Source organism: Schistosoma mansoni, chromosome 7, assembly GCF_000237925.1.
Source record: "Schistosoma mansoni strain Puerto Rico chromosome 7, complete genome".
Taxonomy (NCBI): Eukaryota; Metazoa; Platyhelminthes; class Trematoda; order Strigeidida; family Schistosomatidae; genus Schistosoma; species Schistosoma mansoni.
Genome location: NC_031501.1, coordinates 2,917,558 through 2,928,536, shown reverse-complemented (window position 1 = coordinate 2,928,536; position 10,979 = coordinate 2,917,558). Strand labels below are relative to the sequence as shown.

Below are 10,979 nucleotides of genomic sequence, written 5' to 3'. Positions count from 1 at the left end.
TAAATGATTTACTTTTTGATGAACCTTCTTAAATACTGTTTCCGAAATGTGATCGACGACTTGGGCAGTCAGATTGTTTCTCCTACTAGGAACAGATCTAATCTTGCTATTGGGATTTTCAGGCTCCCACCCAAATATATTCTTAACTTATATAACAGCCGGTTGTTCAAGAACTCTGTCAAAAGCTTATCTGCCATCAACGTAGGCATCGTATATAGGTAAGTTTTGTTTCGTTAGAGCGTACCAGATTTCACGAGCCACCAATAATTCTGTCAGTCAGGAATAACTTATTCTAAAGCCATGAGGCTTTTCCGAATATATTCGGTTTTCACTGAGATGCGTAAACAGCTCCTTCCGAATAATATTTTCTGCGTTTTGAACAACTACGCTGGTTAGACTAACGGATCGGTATTTCTCTGTTTTATGTTCTGCACTTGTTTTGAAGACATGTCTTACTATGGTGTTCTTCTAATTGTTTTGGTAATCGAATTGGATTAACGGATAGATTGAAACCGATACTTAAGGGTTTCGCAAGAATGTTAGCTAATTCCTTTAGTATTCTAGGATGCATTGAAATTATGTTTTAGATGAAGTATTAAGTAAGAATGTGATTGTCAAACTGGTATATAAGCTAATGTGACCTTTAACTAATCAATAAAACCTTTATAATTAGATGATTTTCTCTTTTGATGAATCTGTTTAATACTGAGTTAAATTTGAACGGTAAACTTCTATGTCAATTGAGTCTGTGCAATTTATGTTTTATCATTCAGATTTAGTGGATTACTAGTATATCGAGTTTGTTTCTCAATAAGAACAATTTGGGAACTTGTCAATAAATGCATTCGACATGTTTACAATTGTTAGTGCTATAAGCATGATTTGAATTTTTGTGAGTTTCCATATTATGAATCAGTACACCGTGTATCCATTCACTACTCTGTTTTACATTGTTGATGGGAAACATGGTTTGTGAAGGGATTCACAAGTTACATTTGGTCATAAATGTCTTTGCAATGTTTTGTGAGCACAGTTGAACAAACGAATGATGAATGTAGATATGAGAGTTAGGAATTTCAGCGAATTTGGCCAACTGGTTGACAAATGTGTGAAATTCTATTAGTTACGGTTTTTTGGATATATGACACCACCGACATTGAACGATATCACTCAGAATCGGTCACAAGAGGTACAGATACACTCACACTCTGTCTTCCCTTAGCTCTAATCCTTTATTGTAGAAATTCGGAATTCACTTAACCATGTGAAATATTGACGTTATTAAATTCACTGAGCTGAATTGTTTGATTGTGTAATTTCCATTGTCATTCCACCCATTGATATCAGTGTCTAATTAAACGGATGAAAATTCTTATTATTTTACAAATTCTAAAATCCGACGGAATAGTAAGTAATTCTGATTGAGTGTGTATATTTTCAAGTGAACATTATGCAACTGTTCACAATTCTCAATGCTTCAGGACTGTTACATTTCCAATTTAAGTTATTGTTATTATGTGATTCTTCAGCAATTCATATTCACCAATGATCGAATCTAGGATATTCTGGCCTCTCTTATTAGGCATATGACATATGACTTTATGTTTCGACATTATTATTGAATGCTATTTTACACCGAAATGATTGAAGTCTGATGAACGTAGCCTACCAGTAGACTTTCTACACTTTCTATTGGCAATGTGTTCTAATGTGCACAAAATGATTATTAGTATACAGAAGATTGTAGTGACTGGCTATAATTGTGCAACTATTCAATCAACGATGTAATATTTGGAAGACATTTGTGGGGTGTCTTGAGGATCTAATTAACAAGTATTCTAACTAGATTGAGTACACAAACTAATTAATGAATTATTATGATTATCTGAACGGGGAGTTGTGGAGATTGTAGTAGTTTTAATAATTGAATTCATGAGTGGATCAATGATAGACTGTCGCTGACTACGGTGAAGTAGAGGACTACCTTTTCATCCTAGTATTATACTCCTCATCAGTTCAAATTCATGATCTAATTTCAAACAATCCACGTAGTTGCGCGACCATCTTCCATTTTCTGGGGTACGTTCATGTCTCCATCCGACATGGATCATCTCCACTGGTTACACCTTTTCACTAAAACTACAGGAAATTCATCGTGAAACTGGTCACCAGTCATCACATGATTATGATCAGAAGGAGATTTATAGAGATTGTAGTAACCTTATTAGTTGAATGAATGAGTCAATCTGAGGTGTGTAATATCAGAACGAAACCGCCTTCCATTCATTCCAGATTTTCAATCGTCGTCTAGCTCAGATCCACTCAGATCTTCAACTATTGAATTTCTATTATTCTAAATTTAAAATTCCTTTGTCAAGTTTATTCAATCATACTTCAAATATCGTTTTTCACAGATCACCACTATCACTGTTAATATTACTAAGCAGTAATTAACACACATTTAGACATTTACTTTAAACGATTGTCAATCAAACTACAAAGTATCACATTGAACACTGAATAGTTTAGAATACGAAACGAGAAAAGAATAGTGGAAATAGAACTCAACTAGAATAATTGAAAGCAGCTGTCATTATCAAATAGAAATGATGATCAATATAGTTTGATAAAAGGATATTCATTCATAATGAAAATAACAAAATGATGAAGTGGAAGAAATGGAAAGTGAGCAGGAGAGAGAGAGAGCGAGATTTGATTTATTTATCCATATATATGTGGTGTATGCTACCTATGTTTGTAGATATAATTAGTGTGTAAGATCAGTCGGAAATGGAATATCTGTGAGTAGACGGTTGAGAAGATTGAAGTGACGAGAAAAGAGAAGGAAACTGAAAGCAATCAACATAGCGATTGGAATGAAGGTAAAATGAAATTTGTTGGAGACAATTCAAAGAGGACATGTAAATGATGTATTGTTGTATGATTTTCACATTTCACTGAACCTCTTAGTGATAGTTTATTTAACGTTGACTTGGTTATCCCAAGCAAGTCTTCGTTCACTATATTTGTATTTGTGTGGTTGTATATATTGCTGCCTAATACTTAGTATCATAATATTATGATCAAGATTATCATTATTTTGTTGAGGTTGTATGAGCACAACGTTAAAAGTTGATCATTTAAAAGATGTAAGAGAAAGATAAGGGGGCGGGGGAAATTATCATATTTATATACAAACTACATCAGTAACAAGGTTTACAAGGAAACCTACTTATATAGATATATATTAAAAAAAACTGGACAATATGAAAAATACATAGTAACACAGACAGAATGGGATCACAGATGATATGTGTTGGTGTTTTGGGTCTTTTGAAAAAAGAAATCTTTTTTCATCAAAAGGAATTAATCAACATCGTTACATAACTAACAACATATACAATTACGATTGAGTATGGTCATTAGATAAAGGGGACACTTGCTGTAATCACTCAAAAGAAAAATTACTCAAAGATATGATTTATTCTTTCTTTTTTATCTCCGGCTTTTTACTTTGACCAGATTTTGATGTTCTCAAAGTTGATTCAGTACATTTCATTAGATTACTTGATAAATATTGATTTTTATAGATTTCTGGTTTTGATAAATCTTGTGATGTAACACAATGTGCTTGTGGACCATTATTTGGTGCAAATACAAAATCCCATAAAACCTGACAAAAAAATAAAAACACAATGAATAAGTTAGTATTACTTGTTTGAATCTTCTCATTGATGATGTTTCGGACTGCAATTGGTCCGTCTCTTATTGGTATACGTGCATACTGTGCGTATTGCCTCGATATAGCCTTAATTCACAAGCATTGTAAGCAAAGATGGATAGTGGCTAGCAGTGAAATCCAGTTTGACGCGCGTTTCATCCTATTTGGGACTCATCAGCTGGATGTAACTGCATTTCAGAGTTGATGTTCACTCTGTGACTCGAACCCAGTACCTTTCGCATCAAACGCCGTTAATATTAAATTTTTAATAAATTCATTTAAAGTTTTAGTGGCAACAATGTAAGGCAAATATAGTATGGATTGGATGGACTGTTGAAGAAATTGGATGGCTGTAAGCCGATTGAAGTTTGAAATGTGAACTTTTCAAAGTACTAATTCATGAACTAAATAGTATTATGACTACAATGAAACTGGGAATTTTCGAATCATTCAATCTCTATAAAAGCATCAGTGTCCTTTTCTAAATTCTTGATACCTGGAATCTAAACGGAACCAAGTTCATATTAGAAGTTGTCAGTTTGTGATGGAATTTTTTTAAATTGTATAAAATCTCTAGAACCATAGGTCAAATCTTGTATTAAATGTAATTAGATAGGTAATTTAAGCGAATAGAAATGGCATACAAATAAGGGGGAACGATGTTTAAAATGAAAATTTAGTAACCATGATACTGAAGATATTAATAAAGCCAGTGTTTGAATAAGTGAGCAAGTGTAAAACTAAGTACATGTTAACATTTCTTATGTATAATTGATAAAAAGTGAATTCACATGGTATTGTTTGTTTGAATCTTCCCATTGATGTTTAGGACTGAAATTGATTAGTCTCTTATTGGCATATGTGCATACTGTGCGTACTGCCTCGATATAACTTTAATTCACAAGCATTATAAGTCGCAGAATGAACATCAACTCTGAAATGCAGGTACATCCAGCTGATGAGTCCCAAATAGGATGAAACGCGCGTCAAACTGGATTTCACTGCTAGCCACTATCCATCTTTGCTTACAATGCTTGTGAATTAAGGCTATATCGAGGCAATACACACAGTATGCACATGTGCCAATAAGAGACTGGCCGGTAGCAGGCCTAAACATCAATGCGAAGATTCAAACAAACAATGCTAAGTGAATTTATCTATATAATTGGAATATTATTGACAGATATATTTAAAACTCCATTTCTCAGTAATAATATATTTTGACTAGTTAAATATAGTTGTTAAGGCAACTTGAATTTGAGTGTCATAACCCGAAATGTTATAACTGAGCTATTCAGATTGTAGTCAATGATTTGAACTGTTGGACAGAGTGGGTTAAAGAATTCTGGTTGGTGGCCTATACTGCATTGGGAGTAACAGGCGTAAGTAAAGTAACTAAGTTTAGCCCTTGCAACTTGATGGATATTTTCAAAGTTACTCTAGTCTCACTTAAGAGTTTTTTGTAAACTGTTTATCTATTTAAACACATAAATATTGATAAAAGGAAGCACCAGATACATATGCGCCACACAAATCTCATTCGATTTGTGTGAAGGCTATGATACTGCACAGGTGCCCAAACTCAAGCAAGTGGTTTTCTTAAGGGGCTACACCAGGAACCTTTTACCTAAAGATCTGATCCACAAGGCAGTGGAGCATCGTAAGGAAATGCATTCTCATGCTAGCCGGTGACAAACAATTGATTCATACTCCATTTGTTCCCTCAGGATACTGGAGCCCATGTGCACCATTGGTTTGAAACCAGGGTTTTCCAACTCCCCCAAGTTGACTCGCCGTTTCCACCAAACCGGTTAAAGCGTAGGATATTCGCTTTTCGTCTTCAGAGCTTTGTAAATAACAGTGATGCTACGAGAAGACAGTGAGTAGGGCTTCCCTGAGAGAGGCTGTATACGCATGGCCATGTAAGAGCATTTCTAGAGAGACGGCCGGGCCATCAACCCGGTTAAAGAGCCGTTCATCTGCATTCGCAAAACTCTATTCTCATCTAACCAACAATCATCTAACTAAATGAATTAAAAGAAAAACCAACAACAACACCAACACTAATAACTTACTTTACATAATGATTTATGATATGGTAATTGTTCATAATATTCATTAGCAATCATTTTTAATTTAGGTAATTTTGTATATGCAATATATGGAAAATCATGATGTTCAACATGATAACCTAAATTATACATTAAATAATTACCAATCCCATAATATGAATGTGTTGCTTGTTGATCAGCAAATAAATAATGTTCACTTATAAAATGTCCTGATAATGGATGTAAACCTAAACCAAGTACTGTACCAATTATGAAATAGGCTAATGTCCATATACCAAAATAATACCATATTATGATATCAAATGTAATTTGTATGATGAAATTAATGATTTCCCATAAGGTTAAAGGTAATGGATGTTTAATAAATGGACGAAATGCATAAAATATAGGATGAATAATTAACCATATAAAACGACTTATTGGATGTGTGAATAATTTCACTTCAAATAATAATGGCATATCGGCATCACCATCTTCATGACCTAACCATCTGAAAAAAAAATTAAAAAGAAAAAGAAGATAGAGAAAGAATGATCCGAAAGGGGTTTTTTGTGTGGAGATTTCAGTATTTTCATCGTTGGAGGCATGAGTCAGTTGAAGTTAGACCACCAAGGAAAACCTGGAAGAACTGGGACTCCTCAGCAGTGCGCATCCACCACCTGGTTAGACACCATCGGTTGTCGTCTATCGGTTAAGTGCTCTGGCGCGAGACTGGTAGGTCCTGGGTTCGAATCTCGCGAGGCGAGGTCGTGGATGCGCACTGCTGAAGAGTCCCGTAATAGGACGAAACGGCCGTCCAGTGTTTCCAGGTTTTCGATGGTGGTCTAACTTCAATTGACTCATGCTTTCAACTATGAAAGAACGATCCTTTGGTTGCATATTATAAGCAAAAATCTATTGTTATACAATATAAACTAACTACCAGCTAAATAGAAAATCAGGAAAAAAACATTGAAGATGAGTACGATATACATCGTGGAATTCATCAAACTGTATAAAGATGTAAGGCCTAAGTTGAAATACAAAAACAGAAAGAAAAGAGACAGATTGATGGACATATGGAGCAAGGAATTGGGGAGAGATATCGAGATCATGAGTAGTACATGGCAACTACTGGAAGTGCGAGGTCAGGAAAGAGTTGATAGGAGATTTTTGGTATGGAGTTTATGCCTCATGAGGGGCAATAGGCTTAATCAACTAATTAAGTATATATAAATATATATATGTTGGTCTAAATCAAAAATGGTAGGAAGCGGTTTAAACTGGACAAGAAATTTATGGTTTATATCACGGTTAAACTTTAGTTAGTCAACCACTGAAAGCTAGAAAGTACTAGACAACTAATTCATTCTAGTGTCAGACCTCTCACTAGTGCACATCACTCAAGAGGATCGAACCTAGGATCGGAGAGGTGTCACGATGAGCGCTTTACCATCAACAGACTGAGTTAAAGTTCAGTGTTTTACATATTAATAACAGCCATACGCTTAATGGTAGTAATTTGCGAGTGACAACTTTCGGATTTATAGTGAGAAACCGTGACCAGTGGAATTGGACAATATCGAGTGTGAATCAATTTCCACTATTTCCATGAGAAGATGGTTGTGAAGTATCGTGAATCGATTGAAATTAGAGATGTACACCAGTGCATGTCAATTCAGTGATCTGAAGGTAAGGTGGTTACCGTGAGGCCTGCTGAGGTTGTGGATACACATCAATGCGATGTCTCATATTATGAAAACACAATTATCCAGTACTTGTACGTTTTTTATGCTTCTTCAACTGAGGTCATTTTGTGATGTAAACAATAATTTAATCATCTGCAAAAATACCTCAATACTAATATATTGAAAGTATTCTTATTGTAGAGTTATGACTTCTGTACTAACATATTCATCTCTTTCTTCGACCAACATATTATGTTTCATACACATAGAAACTACACACTCATTGCTTAATGAGGAAGTTAAAACATTATAACTTAGATCAGTGAATAAGACGACATTTTGATTGTTATAGTGTGTTATAAAGCCGTTTTAATTTGAAGTTTCGTTTACTTTATTAAATCTTATTGGAAGACCATTGAAAGTCAGGAAGCATTGGATAGTTGCTTCTTCCTAATATAAGATTTCCCATCAACTTCACTAGAGATCGAACCTAAGGTCTTTATGCCCAGCACCCAGTACTTAAACTACTCAGGGGCCAGTAGATGGATATTGACCTGTGGTAACGCTTCCTAATTATTACTGGTTGTCTAATCACATTCAAACTATGATGTGAAACAATTTCCCTAACGCTATATTAATAACAATAAATATAATTTTATAGAATACATGAAGTTTGGTTAATAGTGAAATCAATGAGCTCATTTTTGTTCTATTAAGAACTCATCAGCTGTATGTACCTGCATCAGAGAGTCGATGTTCGTTGCAGAACTCGGACCCAGTGCTGTTCACTTATAACATTGATGTTATACATTTAACTACTGGGTACGTATTCCACTACTAGTGACATTCCATCTATTCTCAATGATCTTGAGTGCTGTTTGAGGTATGAGGGCAGTCATCACTTCCCGGTCGCCCACACCGTGGAAAGGTTCTTCTTGAGGTACCTGAAAAGGAAATTGGATTAGAAGTGGTCTTAATGACCTGAGAGCGTGACCGCAGTGCCCAAGAGATAACTGCTTGAGGTCGGTTACACACGACCTTTTTGTGGATAATTTTTGTGTTAGCACCGTACTTGTTGGAACCTTACCGCCGGAAACGGATCTCCATGGGATAAGGTGAGGTGTGCATCTTTAGGGTCGACCTTTTCTAAGCACACCCCTCCTTGTGTGAAGGCAGCATCGCTGTCATGCTGGTTGTCTGAAGGAAACACCTTACTGCTGTCACACCTCTGTACAGTCAGCAGTACGACTTCACCTTCGGACCTTGGGTTTTCTACTTTTAGTCTTACTGCTCTTCAACCGACTTGTCTGGCATGGTAGGACCATGAGCAACGATTGTTCCAGCCAGTATCACGATAGGCAAGCCAGACTACTACGTCAAGGTAGTAGCAACGGTCTATTCTATGTAATGTTGTATCATGATCGCTATATAACGACAATTTGGGACAGGATACACATATGTCCTAAATATCAACAATGGGGATAATACAAATCATTAAAACTTAAATTTAAACATAATTATATTACTTATGAGTAATATAATATCAATAAAATTTATCTTACCTATGATGAGCTTGATGATATTTTCTATAAGATATAGCAATAGGTAAACCCATTGGTAAATTAATAAATATTGAATATAAACGATTTGCTTTACCATATTTATGACCAAATACTAAATTATGTCCAACTTCATGAATAGCACAACCAAGTGAATGATTAATTGTTCCACTAATAGTATATGTTAAAAATAACCATAATAACCATGATGGTTGATAAATTGATATCCATAAAGCTACAATAAATTGCAAGAAAACTTCAAATGAACTAAAATAAGCCAATTTAATATCTGGTCCCATTAGTTCTTTCACTTCTGGATATTTTGATAGAATCTCCTTGAAAAAGAAAGGAATAAAAAAGAAAATTGAAGAAGTAGAGAATATAGGAAATTATAGGCATAGGGTTGGAGAGATTGTTGAGATTCATTGAAATTATGAAGTGATCAGTATTAGATCACTATCAAAAAGCTAAAAACACTAGATGACTGTTTCGTCGCAGCATGGCACTCCCTAACAACAATGTGCATCCACGGTTCCTCACGCTGGGCTCGAAACGAAGACCTTCATTTTCTCACGAGAACTTTGCAATCACAACAAGACTCCGAGAGTTATCTATTGAAGCTAGTCGATGGTGAGCAGATGATGACTATCAGTATAGAGTTCTAGTGAGAATCCGTGACGAGTGGAGTTCAGTCGTATCAGGTTTGAGGCTGTTATCCACCGGATACAATAAAGAATGTCGTACAATATTGTGGATTGATTGATATCGAACATTGACACTGTTAAATGCAGATCCGGTGGTCTAGAAATTAGGTGTTCGCGTACCATACCGAAGGTATTGTGCTTGATTTGTGAGGGTGGGCTCATGAAGGAGAACTGCTAAGGGGTCCCTAACTGTAAAGGAATGACCATTCAGTATCTGCAGGCTTTAATGGTGATCTAACATTGATCAGCCCATGATCTCAATAAAATAGAAGATACTACTACTACGACAGAAAGTTAAATATTTGGAGTTTGAATGAGCTTAAATCATAGCAGTGGATAGTTATTGAAGTCAATCATAGTCAGAGTGAGATGTTAGATGATCGAAAGCATCATAAATTGATAAGAGTAAGAAAGTTTGTTAAATCGAATTCCAACAATTTGAATTACGTCGTTACTGACATTCACGATTAAATTTTAATAATTCTTAGTTGGGATATATGCATCCTGTATGGATTGCTTGACGCATTTCAAACAAGTTATTGGCTATATTGGATTAAGCCGCGCAGTCGATAATAAGTTTACATTTGAAGGAAAACTTACTGACTCCGAGTCCCACTTTTTTTTACTTTTTTTTACTTACGCCTGTTACTCCCAATGGAGCATAGGCCGCCGACCAGCATTCTCCAACCCACTCTGTCCTGGGCCTTCTTTTCTAGTTCTATCCAGTTCTTGTTCATTCTTCTCATATCTGTCCCTATTTCTCGCCGTAATGTGTTCTTTGGTCTTCTTCTTCTCCTTTGGCCTTCAGGATTCCATGTGAGGGCTTGTCTTGTGACACAATTGGATGACTTCCTCAAAGTGTGCCCAATCCACTTCCAGCGCTTCTTCCTGATTTCTTCCTCCGCTGGAATCTGGTTTGTTGTCTCCCACAGTAACTTGTTGCTGATAGTGTCTGGCCATCGGATCCGAAGTATTTTGCGTACACAGCTGTTAATAAACACTTGTATCTTCTGGATGATGGCTTTCGTAGTTCTCCACGTCTCCGCCCCATACAGTAGAACTGTCTTGACATTTGTGTTGAAAATTCTAACCTTGGTGTTGGTTGACAATTGTTTTGAGCTCCAGATGTTTTTCAGTTGTAGGTATGCTGCTGTTGATTTGCCGATCCTCGCCCTCACATCTGCATCAGATCCACGGTTTCATCATGAAATGCCCAGATAGTAAAGGTTTTCAGAAACTCCAAAGCTTCTCCGTCA

The 10,979-nt window shown here is 35.8% G+C and overlaps 2 protein-coding genes across 2 annotated transcripts in view; both read right to left on the bottom strand.

Annotated features, from left to right (window-relative positions):
* Nucleotides 1-9,018: 9,018 nt before the first annotated feature.
* Smp_145900 (dihydroceramide desaturase) lies at nt 9,019-9,318 on the bottom strand (the record flags this gene model as incomplete). Its single annotated transcript, XM_018798616.1, has 1 exon — nt 9,019-9,318. The coding sequence occupies one exon, from the start codon at nt 9,316-9,318 to the stop codon at nt 9,019-9,021; it is 300 nt and encodes a 99-aa protein (XP_018653540.1).
* A 1,658-nt stretch (nt 9,319-10,976) lies between these two features.
* Smp_127880 (hypothetical protein) overlaps nt 10,977-10,979 on the bottom strand; it is a gene marked incomplete at both ends in the record, with an annotated part of 14,656 nt that continues 14,653 nt past the window's right edge. Inside the window, one exon of the mRNA XM_018798615.1 lies at nt 10,977-10,979. Within this exon, the coding sequence (XP_018653539.1) occupies nt 10,977-10,979 (3 nt within the window).